Below are 14,453 nucleotides of genomic sequence, written 5' to 3'. Positions count from 1 at the left end.
CTCATTGCTGACATGCCTTGAAAAATGACACCAAAGCTAATGGTGTGATTTTCCCAGACAAAACTTTTGAAATCAGAACATACTTCCTTGTTTGATGTTCGTGTTTGTGAAAATAACACACCACCACTACAAACTCATTTTCTTGGTGATTTTCTGAAAATTATTTGCCAATATACCTGTACCTTTGATCAAACATCAACCAGGCAACCATGTCGGAATAATGTGATCTGAATTCACACTCCACTCGGGCAGCCAGCAAAAATGTTCTATTCCGCTCTCTATCATCCCGGTGCACCTGAGTACCATTTAGCAACCACAGCAGTGTCAACACCTGCAATGAAACCAGCCTGAGTGGACCTGAAGGAGCTGGAGGAAAACGATGAGTCCGGCCGGCTCTAAGTGGAGATTTGTCAAATGATGCTTGAAAACGATGACTTAGGCTCTCTCCAAATCAGAAGTTCTCTGCAGGAAAACTTTGAAGCGAGTCGACGCAGTGGCAAAATGGAGGGAAACTGTTCACATGGCAGCATTTTTCAACGTCAATTTAGGCAGGAAATGTTCTCAAGATGCTTTAAAGCACCATTTCATTTTTTTTTTTACCACTTGAATCAGCAGCTGAACAAGCTCCAAACACAACTTCAGATGATGATATCAAGTTTTATGGCAGTGAAACCATTTGCAAACAATTTTCACTTTCATCAGCACATCGGCAATTTTGAGAATACTTGATGCCCTCCACTATTCACCATATCCTTAGAATAGTTTGCTTTGTGTCCCTGTACAAAAACAGTTTGGTGTGCATGTGTGATGTTTTATGCTGAGAAGTTTATCAAATAACCATTACCACACACACACACACACACACACACACACACACACACACACACACACACACACACACACACACACACACACACACACACACACACACACACACACTCATTAGGGATGTAACAATAACGGCGATATCGCAACATTAAAATTACCACGATATCGTTGTCATCATGTCATGACATTAAAAGCCCCACATCTGGTAAATAGGCCAGATATTCCCATTTCTGGTTAGTTTGTTGGTAGTTTAGTTTGAATTATAATAATAATAATAATAATAGATTTTATTTATAAGCGCCTTTCAAGACACCCAAGGACACTTTACAATAACAAAAAACACAATTAGGCACGTTTTGGCCACCTACGTTTTTCAGACCAATGCTAATCACCGGATCAAGGGGAACTTTTGAGTTCACAAATTGATTCAATTTTCTAACGTGTGCATGCATTATCAAGTAAGTACCTCAATATTCAGTGTTGTTGGTGTTATCAGCCGGAGACAGCTGTGCCAAATACAAAGTGGGATCGACGAAAAAAATAAACATTTTATCATCACTGTAAAATTCTAAACTGAGTAAGATTTCATGACTTGACTAAGAACTCTTGAACCAAGTGAACCAAATGACTATACTTGCTTGAAATTTGATGGCGGCTCAGCTTGACTTGCTTGTTTTTTTTCCAATGGTGACTTGTGACTATGTGACTTATTCCCATCACTACCTTTCACGCTTCCAAAACTTGTACTACTGAATATTCCTAGTTAGCTGGCTTAAGCTTACAACCATACAGCCATGTTCCTACTATATTACGTTGCGTGCTAAAATGCTAGCTGCTCAAGTATGGTCGCGCAATGGCTTGTAGCCAGCATATACTGTAGCATATAAGCTAGTGACACTCAGCACTTACGGCACTCTCGATGCTGCGGGCCGTCTCTCCGAAAAGCTCCGATTTGGGGTCCTCCATCTCGGGGGTGTATACTACTTCTTGTCCCTCCACCTGGTCCAAGTGAAGAAAACCACTGAACTTCATGGTGGCTAGAGGGAAAGAAGAAGAGATACTGTGACATAACAACTTGTCTTGAGCAGACTTCCTGCTGCCTTCACACACCGTTCATTTTCAGCTCGTGCCACTCGTGGGTTAGTGATGGATTGTGCGTTGGCGTGTGTCTGACAAAGGCGAGTTAGTGTGTTTGCTGTTGGTTGGGTATTTCCATAAGACTGGAAGTAAAAGTGGGAGAGGGACATATCTGGTGGTGAATGGCGTGGATGTGGTGGACAGTGAAATGTGAGAGGGAGGCAAGAAGGTGGAAATTTAAGCCATTTTGTTTTCTTTTACCAGACAGCGATTCATCCCAAAAATTGGCTGAGGCATGGAGGGCTAGGTAAAAAGACAGCATGTTAGACAGACATACACAACACATAAGAGGAAAAGACAACGCGCACTGGCACGAACATCCTTCACAGTCGGGATCAACATTGAGGACAATGCCTTAATTGTGAAACGGTTGTGATGGTAAATGATTTTTAATCACACTACATTCTGAAATTAATACTATATTGAAAGGCCTTTTGCTTTAAAGGGGCCAAATCATGCTAGTACAACTGTTTGCGAGCTTTAAACCACATTAAAATGCTAATTCCTCACCAAAAACACCCACAAAGTGGTGTTTTCCTTTCGTCACCCTTCTCTGTGAATTCCTGCCCATTCCTCCTCTCTCTAAAACACAGGTGTCAAAGTCAAGGCCCGCCACATCATTTTATGTGGCCCGCGAAAGCAAATCAAGCATGTCAAGTTCCATGATGCTTGCTAAAGTCTGAACCAAAATTTCAAATTGTCATATGCAATCCACAATAACAGTCATTATTCTTGACGTCTGATGTCAAAACTAGTTTTCAATTTTTGTGCGCTGTATGTGTAATTTGTAGAGGGGATTAAACAGTGATATGGTTTCCCAAAATTCACGAAACCGTAACTAGAATGTGGCCCGCGACAAAAATGAGCTTGACACCCCTGCTTAAGCCACTATCCCACTGAGTACCGAACATTTACGACCTTTAAATCCATTCTGGTCCTGATTTGGGTACATGTTTGGTGTGCTTGATTCATGTACGTAAAATAATTGTGATGCACGAAAGACAAAACCTCAGTGTTTCAAAATATCAGTTATCGTGTTCAAGTGCTACTCGCAAAAATGCCCCCCTCGGCAGAGGAGACGATTCGCTGAATGCATCTTTGGAGGTTTCGTCGCACACCATCACTCAGTTCTCTGCGCAGTTTTACTCCCGAGTCGAGGGCCCCTAAGTGAGCGAGGACGTGTGAGATTCTGCGCTTCCACGCTGCTTGTAATCAACAGAACAAATTGGCCAAATCAATCATGGTTGCCCCTGTCTGAGCTTTGGCAATGGGAGGAAATGGGAGGAGCACTTGCATGATTATCGTGAAAGATAGTCTTAATTGTCTCTTAAGAGCAGCAGGGCTGTGACTGATGCGGCCTGGCTGAAAGTGTACAAAAAAAAAAAAAAAGATGGTCGACGCCACACCCTTCCTTCTGCAGTACTTTTACAGGTGGTGACTCAGTGACTCACATCTAATGGTGCCCATAAAACAGAAGCAAAATGAACAAAGTTTGCCCAGTAAACTGAGCAAGGAGGAAAAAGCGCACCGGTTGAGAGAATTTAAATGTGAGAGGAAGACAAACATCCGAGAGGGTGATGTACCAGGCTTTTACTGTGACGAAGAATGGGAGTAAAAGAGGAGGGACAGAGCTGTTGGAACATCAGCTTCTACTGAACTGTGAAGCATAAACGTCCAGCAACGTATGGAAGAGTTGAAGAGAAGCTGGAACTTAGCGCACCATTAATGCTCCCACGAGCAATTGCTGGCCGTTATCGTGGATGTCATATTGCTGCTAGTGTCTTGTTCAAATGTAACCCGCTGCGGTCGATGACGTTTTCCCTCGAGGGAAAACCAATAAAAGGTATTCCCACACATTAGACTGTCTTTTCGTTAATTAGATATAACAATTGTCTTCTTCACAGTTGGATGTGACAATAAAGTGGTGCAATTAGGAAAGTAGGCTGGATTCAAACCACAGGTCTGACGAGCACCTGTGATAGAGCGCCTCGTGACCATCCAGCATGAAGTACTTTAACCCTTTCAGGGACAGCGGTTACCACAGTCGACAGCTTATCATGTTATCAGGTTACAAGGTCCATGAAATTGTGCATGGAAGAGCAATGATACATTTCAAACTGAATTTCCCTTTTGATCCCAACATTTGAGCCGGCACACTGGGCTTCTCAATCACAAACGTATCAAGCGTAACATTCAACCATTAAACAATCTGCTCACGACGCGAGACCAATTCTTGACAAGAATGTGACTTCTTACTCAAGAAATGAAAATTTGATTTAGCACTCTGTCGTTTTAAATTTTGAATAGAAATAGTTGGTGGTTTCATATTCAGTATTCATTACGAACCGACGCGATATCTAACATCGCTGTGTTTATATTTCCTGTTTACCTGAAACCCGCATAAATCATCCACCCACAATGCAGGAAATAACTGCATCAGTGTCAACACCGAGCAAGGACAACGATGACGTAATCCAGAATATTTTGATAAATTATTCAATTATTAAACCTTGAATATTGCTTATTCGGCCTGGACTGACTCTTTCCCAACTTTAGTTTGTAAGCCAGTAACCTTGTCTTACAAACTAGTTACTTCACTGTCTGCAATCGTTTTCCTGATTTAATAATGACTACAGTAATCCCTCGTTTATCGCGGTTAATGGGGACCAAAACCACCCGCGATAAATGAAAATCCGCGAAATAGTGACCAATAAACATATACAGGTAAAATAAATAAATAAATAAATTATATATACAGTATATATATATATATTTTTTTTTGTTTTTTTTAAGTCCGCAAACGGTCCGCGAGAAGCTGTAAAACAACAGCGAGTCACATAGAGCAACATATACAGTACTGTACTCCATGTATATATTAAAAAAGAAAAACAATTATGAATGTTTGAAAAAATCCGCGATGCACTGAAGCCGCGATAAACGAACCGCGAAATAGCGAGGGATTACTGTACATCATTAATGTGTTTAACTTAAAAAAAAGAAGGTTTTTTACATCATATTTTGAATAGTCTGCGATTTTGCTGGAGGTCCTTTTTCATTACCAGCAGTGTACTATGTACAATGACAGCGTATCAGATTTGTCGTTTTAAATTAAGGTGCAACTGTTTCAGCAGAAAGGAGATTCAGAACATATTTCTATCCATAATATAATATAATAATACAAGTCTTAATCAAACCATAGTTTTAGAGTTGTCATGGTTATAGTCCTCGCAGGGTGTTTGTCAATTCTTTCCTTTTTGGGGGGCCGGGGGGGGGGGGTAATGGATGGAGGTTTTTCTGAATCAATCCACTCATCCATTTTCTTTCCCGCTTATCCTGTTTAGGGTCACGATAGAAACTGAAGCCTTTCCCAAGCGAACTCCACACTGCACTGGTTGCCAGTTAATCATCTTTAATTGGGTATAGGCCAGACATGTCCAGCTCCGGGCCTGGAGGGCCACCGTCCTGCCTGTTTTCCATCTCTCTCGGCTGCAACACACCTGATTCAGATGATCAGCTCATCAGCCAGCTCTGAAGCAGCATGAGAACATTCCTGATTATTTGAATCAGGTGCGTGTCTCCTGGGAGAGCTGGAAACCAGGCAGGAGAGCGGCCCTTGAGGACCGACTTTGGACACCCCTGGTATAGGCAATTGAGTGTAATTGATCCTGTGTCGGCTGATGTAAAATCTGTCCTATTGATCTGCCCACTGCGTTCCTCTTCTTTTAGTGGCAGGTTACACACTGTTCACACTGATGTGATGTCACTCAAGAAGACCATCAATATTCCGCCTACACACCCCTTGGTTAGAACACTTAACAGATCATGGTTTTACTGTACTGTGACGAACTGAAGTGAACAGTCACATGTCCTTTGCGCCCACCTAACAGACATGTTGTGATTTGTTGATTATGTTTTGACTTCGATGCAATGGGAGGAACGTTTAAACAGAGCCCGCGAACAGCAAAAGAATTGCAAATCGTATCTTCATTTCTAACGCGGAGTGGGATCTGGGGCAGAGAATTCTCCTGGTTTGACCTCCCGAGTACTATGGGATACCACAGGTGGTAGAGTTACTGCTCAAAATTTGCCAAGTTATATTAACACTGGTGAAACACATAGAAAACAGAATTCAACTAAAGGGATGGAGCAGCCACGGACGGAGCCCTTTATCTCTTTAGAAACAAGTCTATCAGAACGCACTGATTGGATTGAAAGCCCCTTCAGTAGCCGATCCACTCTTTTTCCCTGCCGGAGTCCGCAGAGAAATAGAGTGTTACAAAGCAGGATTGACACTGACCCGGTTCATCTGGGGAGAAAAGTGAGATGTAGCACACCAGGGAGATATCGAGTAGTGTCACTGACTAATAAGAAGAGGTGGCGAGCGTGGCTGAGATGAAAACCGAAGAACAAAATGTGAAGGAAGATCAAGATTTACCGCAAATAGAGACAATGGCATTTACTTCCAACCGCAGCGGCCTTAAAATAAATTCACTTGGGGATCAGACGGACCCAGTGGCAAGCTAGTAAATATAGACTTTGCAAGAGAAGTGCAGTGGATTGATCATTTTCAGATATTAAAAAAAACAACAAAAAAACCCAACAACACCATTTTCAAAAGCTTCCACTTTGAAACTTTCTTTGATGACGACACTGCAAAAGGCCATCATCAGGTCAACGAAGGGCCATGCTGCAATTTTTCAGTTAAAAACGGATCTCCGTCCGACCACTCACACAGTATGTAAACGTGTCGGACTAAAATGGATTTTGATTCTCAAACAAGCCCGACAACTACGGCATTTTATTGTCAAAATCATTGGGAGGGTCCTTGCAAGGCAACGAGACTCGGCACATTCTGCCCCTGGCAGGGCCTACAATCCGTTATTTCTTTGAACAGATCAGTTTTGTGAAAGGATCATCTTCTCAGTCATGACAAACTTTGGTCATATTTTCCCCCACGTGAGATTTGTTTACTTTCAATCCATCTGTCAAAACTTGAGGGAGTTGATTCATGAAAGCAGAGAAAATACCAGCTGTTCATCTGTTTGTTACTGCAGATGGCAGAATATTAGTTACCTCAAAATAAACATTGGAAATGAACACAAAATCTCTTCAATGCATAAATTATAAAAATGACGGAAAAATAACATAACGTAGAACATGTGAGCAAAGAGATATTTTGCAAGCGATTTCGTCATTTAATCAAAATCCCCAATTTTATAAGTCATTTTAAACCCTGCCTAACACTGTTTATTTATGCATTGAGATTGTGATATTTAATGTATGTCAAATGATATTCAATTATTAAAAAAAAAAAAAAAAAAAAGGGAAACTTAACCGAAAATCAGATTTGCTAATTGAGTTAATGAAAATAAGAGTACTCACGTGGACAGTTGGTTCCGTCTGAGCTGCTGGCTGGAGTCAGACTGTCAGGGCAGCATCCAAATTCGGTGTTATCACAGGACGACTTGTCGTCAGCGACGGATATTGCCGTGTTTTCCAATGTGGGTCCTGGAGGGCGGTTTGGGGTGCAAATATTAGAAACAAGACGGCAAACTACAAGCACAACAATAAAGATCTTAGGAAGTTAATACCACTCTGATTGTGCCTATCTTTGAGTACTTCTTTATTGTTATGATTATTATGATTAATATTACACTTTATATTATCATATTTTTTTGTGATTTAATACATTTTCTGTCTTGATTTGAGAATGTTCATTGTGATTAGTAGAATCTGCATTTCATGACTACCTATTTTAAATTCTCAAACAGGAAGCAAAACGTAAAGCACATTATGAGCACTGTCAAAAGACCATGCCCACTGTTGATGCTCCGCACTGGAGCAAAAACAGCAGTTGTGTATTTTAGAATCTCATAATGATATGAATAATATTACATATACAATAGCACAATGAATACCCAAGAGTCTACGACTCTAACATAATAATAGAGTACAAGAAAGGATTATGACAGCGGGTAATAATAAAGGGCAGATACGCTTGCATCACATTCCTGTAAATTGCATACATTGTCTGTCTGATTGCCCGTTCCTGACAATTCACGCTGCCCTTTCTCACCTTTTATGTCAGTTGGGAAGTTTTATAATGAGACTGGTCAACTATTTGTTGACAAATTGGAATTGGAGAAAGCCCAAACACAGTAAGTTAGTATTCTATCATATTTGCAGCATATTTACCGTATTGGCCGAATACAAGACGGTGTTTTTTGTCTTATATTTGGGGTCTAGACATTATACACATTCACGACGCTAGATGGCGCCAGATATCATTGAAGCGAATGCTGAACTTGACTCCCCAGGCCTAAGTGAATCCCTGTCACGAAGAATAAAAATAAAAATAGCGGTAGCACGAAGAAGAAAAATAAAAAAATAGCGGTAAGAAAGAAAAGAGAACAAAATAATAGAAGAGATAACAGAAAATGGAGAAACGTAGCGACAAACTGGAGAAAAGTGGGTCGAAGATTGGCCAGGTTAACCGGCAGCTGACGAGAAGTTATGATGTAATTTACATTTCAAAAACCAGAAGCCATTCATTTATGAATGTGATTGCACTTTAGATTTTAATGAGGCCAAATAACATGCTTTTTCTCTCAAATATATTGTTATAATCATTTGTTTCAGATGTACTGTAATTATTTTCTGTATAAAAATTAATTTGGTGTTCAAAAAGCCTTTTTTCAAACTCGAGTCTTGAAAAAGAGGGGGTCGTCTTATAATCAGGGCTGTCTTATATTCGGGCCAATACGGTATTTAAAAAAAAGGTGAATGGGGTTTCCAAATAAAGAGATCTGACTGACAGCCGGCATCAATGCTGTCCCTTCCTCTCTCACGAGAAGAAAAGTTATGCATGTATGCTTGTTGTATATGCGGCCATCTTAGCACATAAAAAAAAAAAACCAAAACATTAAAAGTGTGTGGTCCCGCTCCCTGACCAACTGTGTAATATACCGCACAGGCAGTGAACCTCCATCTTCACTAATGACGGTGTCGGCGGCAGGGGCGTCTCGGCCGAAACCGCGCAGTTTATGGCCGCTCGGCGATCAGAAATAATCATGGAGGCAAACAGCTAACGGCTAAACAAGTCGTAAAGACGTCAAAAGACGGGAGGGGGCGGGGAGGGAGGGGGGGGGACACATTCTACTCAAGGACTCGCGGTCAAAGGAAGGAGGGAGGAGAAAGATGAAGGGCTTATAGAGCATGTGTTGGAGTGTGCTCTGTAGATTTATGGGTGCTGGGCCAAAGAGGAGAGGATGGCTACGGGGAATATGAAGTGGCAAGGAGACTGCATCGCAACTCCACGGGGAGCCGTAAGAATAACTGTCACATAAACATGCGCTAACACACGGACAGATTTTATGTGTGGATTTCAATTGAGCGCCATTACACATGCACGAGGTCTGCACACACCCCACCACCTGCTTGATTTACATACTCTATTGCAACGGTACACTAACGATTTGTTACAGTAACACGAAAGAATCATTCAGTAATAAGTAGTAAAAGTAACAAGTAAAAAAAAGTTGTACTTAATTCAACAATTCATGTGTTTTGTACAATAAAAAGTTGGTTTCTAGGTTACCTCCACGCTACCATTAGCGGAACTTCCATCCATGCATTAATTTTTGAGCTCTTTCTATTCCCGTTCTGCACATGGGCTGGAAGCTATTCCGGCCGACTTTGGGTGAGAGGCGCAGGGCACATAAAGACAACTCACAGCCAAATTCACACCAATTGACAATTTAGAGTTTTCAATTAACCTCACATGCATTTTTTTCTTTTTGTAATGTGGTAGGAAGGCCTCAGCTTGAGATTTGAACCACTCAACTCCGCTAACATCTTGGATTGCTTTGGATATGTGCATCGTTGTGGAATCCCATTATGCTACATTCTAAAAAAAAAAAGGCTATTTGATATGGTACGGCACTTCAATAGACGCACATAAAGCTTAGGGAGAAAAAAAAACCCCACCCGGGCATGGTTGGATACACTTTCATTCAGACAGAGAGGCACAAGACAGCAGGTCTGCTTGGTAAACACACTACATGCTCCTTGAGTCACCGAGCATTGGTCAGTATCTGACAGGAGGATAAATCTAAGACGCTTGGGAGAGCGAGGAGGCGAGGAAGAGGATGAGGAAGACCACAAGCCGACAACTGAGGCGGATGGAAGGAGGGAAAACTAGACAGGATCTGAGGGAAAGGAGCCCGTCATCCCCAGGCAGCAGGGCGTATCGGGAAAGATTTGGGATGACTCGTCATGTGACTGTGACTGATTGAAGGCAGCCTACACGCACGCGCTCTCACCTCAAACCGCCCAGTCATATCATCCTCTCAATTCAGGTTCCTAAGAGACCCGGATACGGGCCAGCGCTTTCATCTGGCCAGCTCAAACTTTATTCTTCTGCTATTTGACTGTCGGAAGAATGAGAGCATGGACGATGGGCAGTGACAGTGAACCATGCAGATTGCTGTCTGACTCAAATTGAGATATCATGAAAAGAAGAAATCTCAGCATGTAAGCAGCAAGGCTGCAAACCAAGATTGAACGCCTGTCACCTTTAATCCTTCAGGCTGGACCTCATTAAAGCCGGGCATGATTTTGAAAACGACATTGCCATGTGGGCTCGGAAGCAATTGGGAAAACCCCTGCCAGTTAATACAGTTCTACAAATGCAAGTTAAAACTCTTCCATGCAAAGCAAAGGCCATCGGCTTCTCTGAGCCCAAGCTCTTCTGACGTTGACCCGACGCTAAGTGGAAAAAGCGTACCGTGGTCTGAGGAGTCCACATTTCAAATTGTTTTTTGGAAAACATTGTGAACCCAAGAGGAAAATACTGTCCGGATTGGTCTCTGGGAAAAATAGACTTGCACATCTCTGAGATCATAATTAATGCTAAAAGGTACATGGAGGTTTTAGAGCTACGCTACCATCCAAGCGACATCTGAATATCAATATTCACAACTGTCATTGTAAATTGAATCCATCTCGGACAGTGACCATCAAAGGTGAACATTAATTAAAATTTTTTTGATCACCGGATCTGATTAAACTGTGCAGGTGTGGTCAACGACGGAACATAAAGAAGATAATAAACCCATCTTCATACAACATCTACATATTTGACTTGCAGTATTTGATGACATGAATATGTTATGGTATGACATTAAATATTTGGTCCATACTCACAATATGTTGAGCTGTGAAAGCATTATGGGTGTGATCATGAAAGAGCAAGGATTTACCAAAAGGCTCCTCCGCCCCACTGGCCTCTGGTGGCACGCCGCTACCCGCTTCCTCTTCCGGCTCCTCCTCTTCCTCAGCTTGGTCATCTCCACTAGGCTCCCCACTGCCCGAACCCTCGAAAGAATTTGCAGCGGTCGAGGGGGCGGGGCTACCTTGAGAGGCGGTAGCGGTAGGGGCAGGGGTTGACCGTGGCGACTGAGGTTGGATGTGGATGGAGGGGTGGTGGTGGCTTTTTTGCGCACGGTGGTGTGTGAGCGTGGGTGAGGGCGTGGTGGCAGGGGGCTGCACCGTAGTCTCAGCAGTCTCGGCCGTTCTCGGAGGCGGAATGGCCCACACCAGGTTATGATTTAAGGGAGCTGGCGTTGTGATGGTGGTGGCGGTAAGCGGGGTTGGAGTGGGTCGCTCAGCCCGCTCGGAGATGGTTTCTGGCGGAGGGAAGGGGAGGAAGCAAGGAATGGATGAATGATTGAGCCAAGATGGAAATGTTGGAAACTTGTGACATTTGCTGTAATTCCCCCTCATAGTAAAACTTACACAAAGGCAACAAAATAATTTTTTTTTTCCTGACTGATGACAAAAAATATGTCCACTTTCCTTCTCGGTGATGGTCAGCAATGTCATAATGAAACCACACACACACACACACACACACACACACACACACACACACACACACACACACACACACACACATTGGCTGGCAACCGGTTCAGGGTGTCCCCCGCCTACTGCCCGATGACGGCTGGGATCGGCTCCAGCACGCCCCCGCGACTTGTGAGGATAAAGCGGATCGGAAAATGGGTGGATGGATGGACAAACAGGTAAAGAAACAAACAATACACACACTGTTATCCGCTCTTTAGATGTCAGAAGAAGGGCTTTGTGGTTGCCGTTATTTCATTTTTCCGTGGTAGCGGTCCAATAAAGTAATGATGAATATGGATAGTGCCAACAGATAACCACACAGAGCAAAATGCACTCTAGTGTGTCATCTGCACATTGTTGCAATCAATGCACGATTCGAGTGTGTCTTTTCCGCCTATTTTCACGCTTACTATTTATTCATGTTTGTGTAGTGCACGTATGCCTTTGAATTTTCTATCCATATTCACATGCTGCCTTGTAGAAGTAAAGCTTTAATCACCAACAGCCAGTGCCGCTGGTGATGAATGATTGATGGAAATAGGCCATGAAAAAAACAACCCAAGCTGCTTTAACTCAGGGCTTCAAAGGCGGCACTCCGCTCGCTGGCGCCACAGTCGTCAACGCCACCACAAACAGATGCACAGCAAACAAGCGCTCATTCGGGCAAAGAATCACTCAGAGTATGGAAGAGAGAGGAGGCTCGCTGCCGAGAGACCATTATTACCCACGGAAAAATAAAAAAGGACATAACTCTGTTCTGATGAAAGAACGATAAATAGGACAAAAAGTCCTCCTGAAGAAAAGTGAGTAAATACGGAGAAGCTACTTAAGCAAGTAAGCTGAGACAAGCGGGCTTTCTTTGCATCCCTCACTGGCTATACTAATAAATGCAGGTGGGTGACATCAACACAAACCTAATTAGGATTCGCCTATCATTATGTGTACGGCCTAATCACGTTGCTATAATCACCTCCTTGACTGACAGTTCCTCACTGAGGTGTGAAACGTGATACCAACTGGGGCGGCGGAGGTGTCAGCCTTGAGCTCGGAACATTTTTTTTGCGTAGGGACGGATTTGGAGTGGTTCGCAAAGAGAAGTGGAGATGGTATCGTCGACATTGTGGCGGCATGCATTGCCATTCCCCTTGGCTACACCTGTCACTCCGCATGCAGGCTTAGTGTCAGGTGGCTGGATGGCTGTGCAGATAATGGCAGAGGCTAAGGTAAGAGGGGAGAAAAAGCGACGCTGCATTTACAAAAGCAATGGAACTCCTGCAGGAATTGCAAATGGGAACCATATGTGGGATTTTCACCTGCAGAAACTTCCACTCTGCTTGGAAAACTTTTGACAAGATTTTGAAAAGAGGCTGGGGGGATTTTGTTCATTCATCCATAAGGTCAGATAGCTGTGATTAATAGTGACATTATTTTGTTACAGTGAAACTCCTCTACAACGAAACCTACATGGACGAAAATACTCCCCAGTGTGAAAAAAATCTTCATGCATTAACACCATTCCCACTTTCCTGCCCCCCATACAACGAACCCCCCCCCCCCCCCCCCCCCTCCCTGTTGCGTTATATGAAATCTTTTTCTCTGCTCTTGCCTCGCGACGAGATTCACTACAACGAAGTCTAATCCAACAGCGACCTCAACTGCTTTGTTCGGAAACGGCAACATCAACCACCACACTGGTTCACACATGCACAGTAGTCCAGCAAGTATTTGTTATTGTTAGTTTCAGACGCAGCAAGAACATTGCATTGCTAAAATGGGTACAAAACGGACCTTTGGATGTCAAGCAGCTAAGACAAAAAGAGCTCTGACGCTGGAAGAGAGAGTAAAAGTGATCAACATGAAAGACGGAGGAAGTCTTTCTTTCTACACTGATTATATGAAGTGTCAAATAAGTGTATGCTCATACTTATGCACTATTGGAATAAAAATAAATAGTGCACATATGTTTGTGTGTGCGTGTACACATCCGTTTGTGTGTGTGTGTTAATATCTGAGATTAAATTTGCTACAGTGAAAACCCCCCTGTTGTGAAAAATTTCTTGCTGCAAACATGATTTCGTTGTAGAGGAGTTTCTCTGTACTTCACAAAAAGGCCGGAGTTGAACACATGGGCCAACTATGTGTGTACACCAAATATGCGGTCACATTGGTCGCCAGGCAACCACCTGGGTGAAACAGACGGTAAAAATTACATTTGCCCCTCACACATTATGAATACCTTCTAATGGGAAAAACAAGCAACTGACATTCATGGTGAGTCAGTGGTCATTTTTTTCTGCGTTTTGTCCAGTGTTTTTGTCTTGAGAGTGGCAGCAGTATGAGATGACTCAAACACTTTTCTCCCACTGATCTGTCAAAAGTGTGCTGTCGACTCAAGGGTCAGTGAAGTCAAACATTTCGGCCCTTCTGAATTGAAAATTGGGCCCGTGCAGTGTACGTTTATAGAGAATAGCGTAAGTATGAGATAGAGGGACATTCGGCCCAGCCTTTTCATTTTTTGGGGCTTTTCTCAATCAGATTGAACACTCCGTTAGCATTCATTTATCTGTGTTAGCCGGCCAGTG

At 42.8% G+C, this 14,453-nt stretch overlaps 1 protein-coding gene across 4 annotated transcripts in view; it reads right to left on the bottom strand.

Moving 5' to 3' along the window:
* Nucleotides 1–14,453, bottom strand: part of agrn (agrin) — a 250,841-nt gene that overhangs the window by 41,666 nt on the left and 194,722 nt on the right. For all 4 annotated transcript variants that reach the window (XM_086106411.1, XM_086106418.1, XM_086106427.1 and 1 more), the window contains 3 exons: nucleotides 11,226–11,651; nucleotides 7,348–7,473; nucleotides 1,738–1,865 (listed from right to left, as the gene is read on the bottom strand). In XM_086106411.1, the coding sequence (XP_085962537.1) occupies nucleotides 1,738–1,865; nucleotides 7,348–7,473; nucleotides 11,226–11,651 (680 nt within the window). The remainder of the gene's footprint in view (nucleotides 1–1,737; nucleotides 1,866–7,347; nucleotides 7,474–11,225; nucleotides 11,652–14,453) is intronic.

This window comes from Hippocampus guttulatus, chromosome 1 (genome assembly GCF_054856545.1).
Source record: "Hippocampus guttulatus isolate MCC_2025c chromosome 1, RoL_Hgut_1.0, whole genome shotgun sequence".
Taxonomy (NCBI): Eukaryota; Metazoa; Chordata; class Actinopteri; order Syngnathiformes; family Syngnathidae; genus Hippocampus; species Hippocampus guttulatus.
The sequence above is the reverse complement of the archived record's forward strand: the minus strand, read 5'-3'. Positions and strand labels throughout refer to the sequence as shown.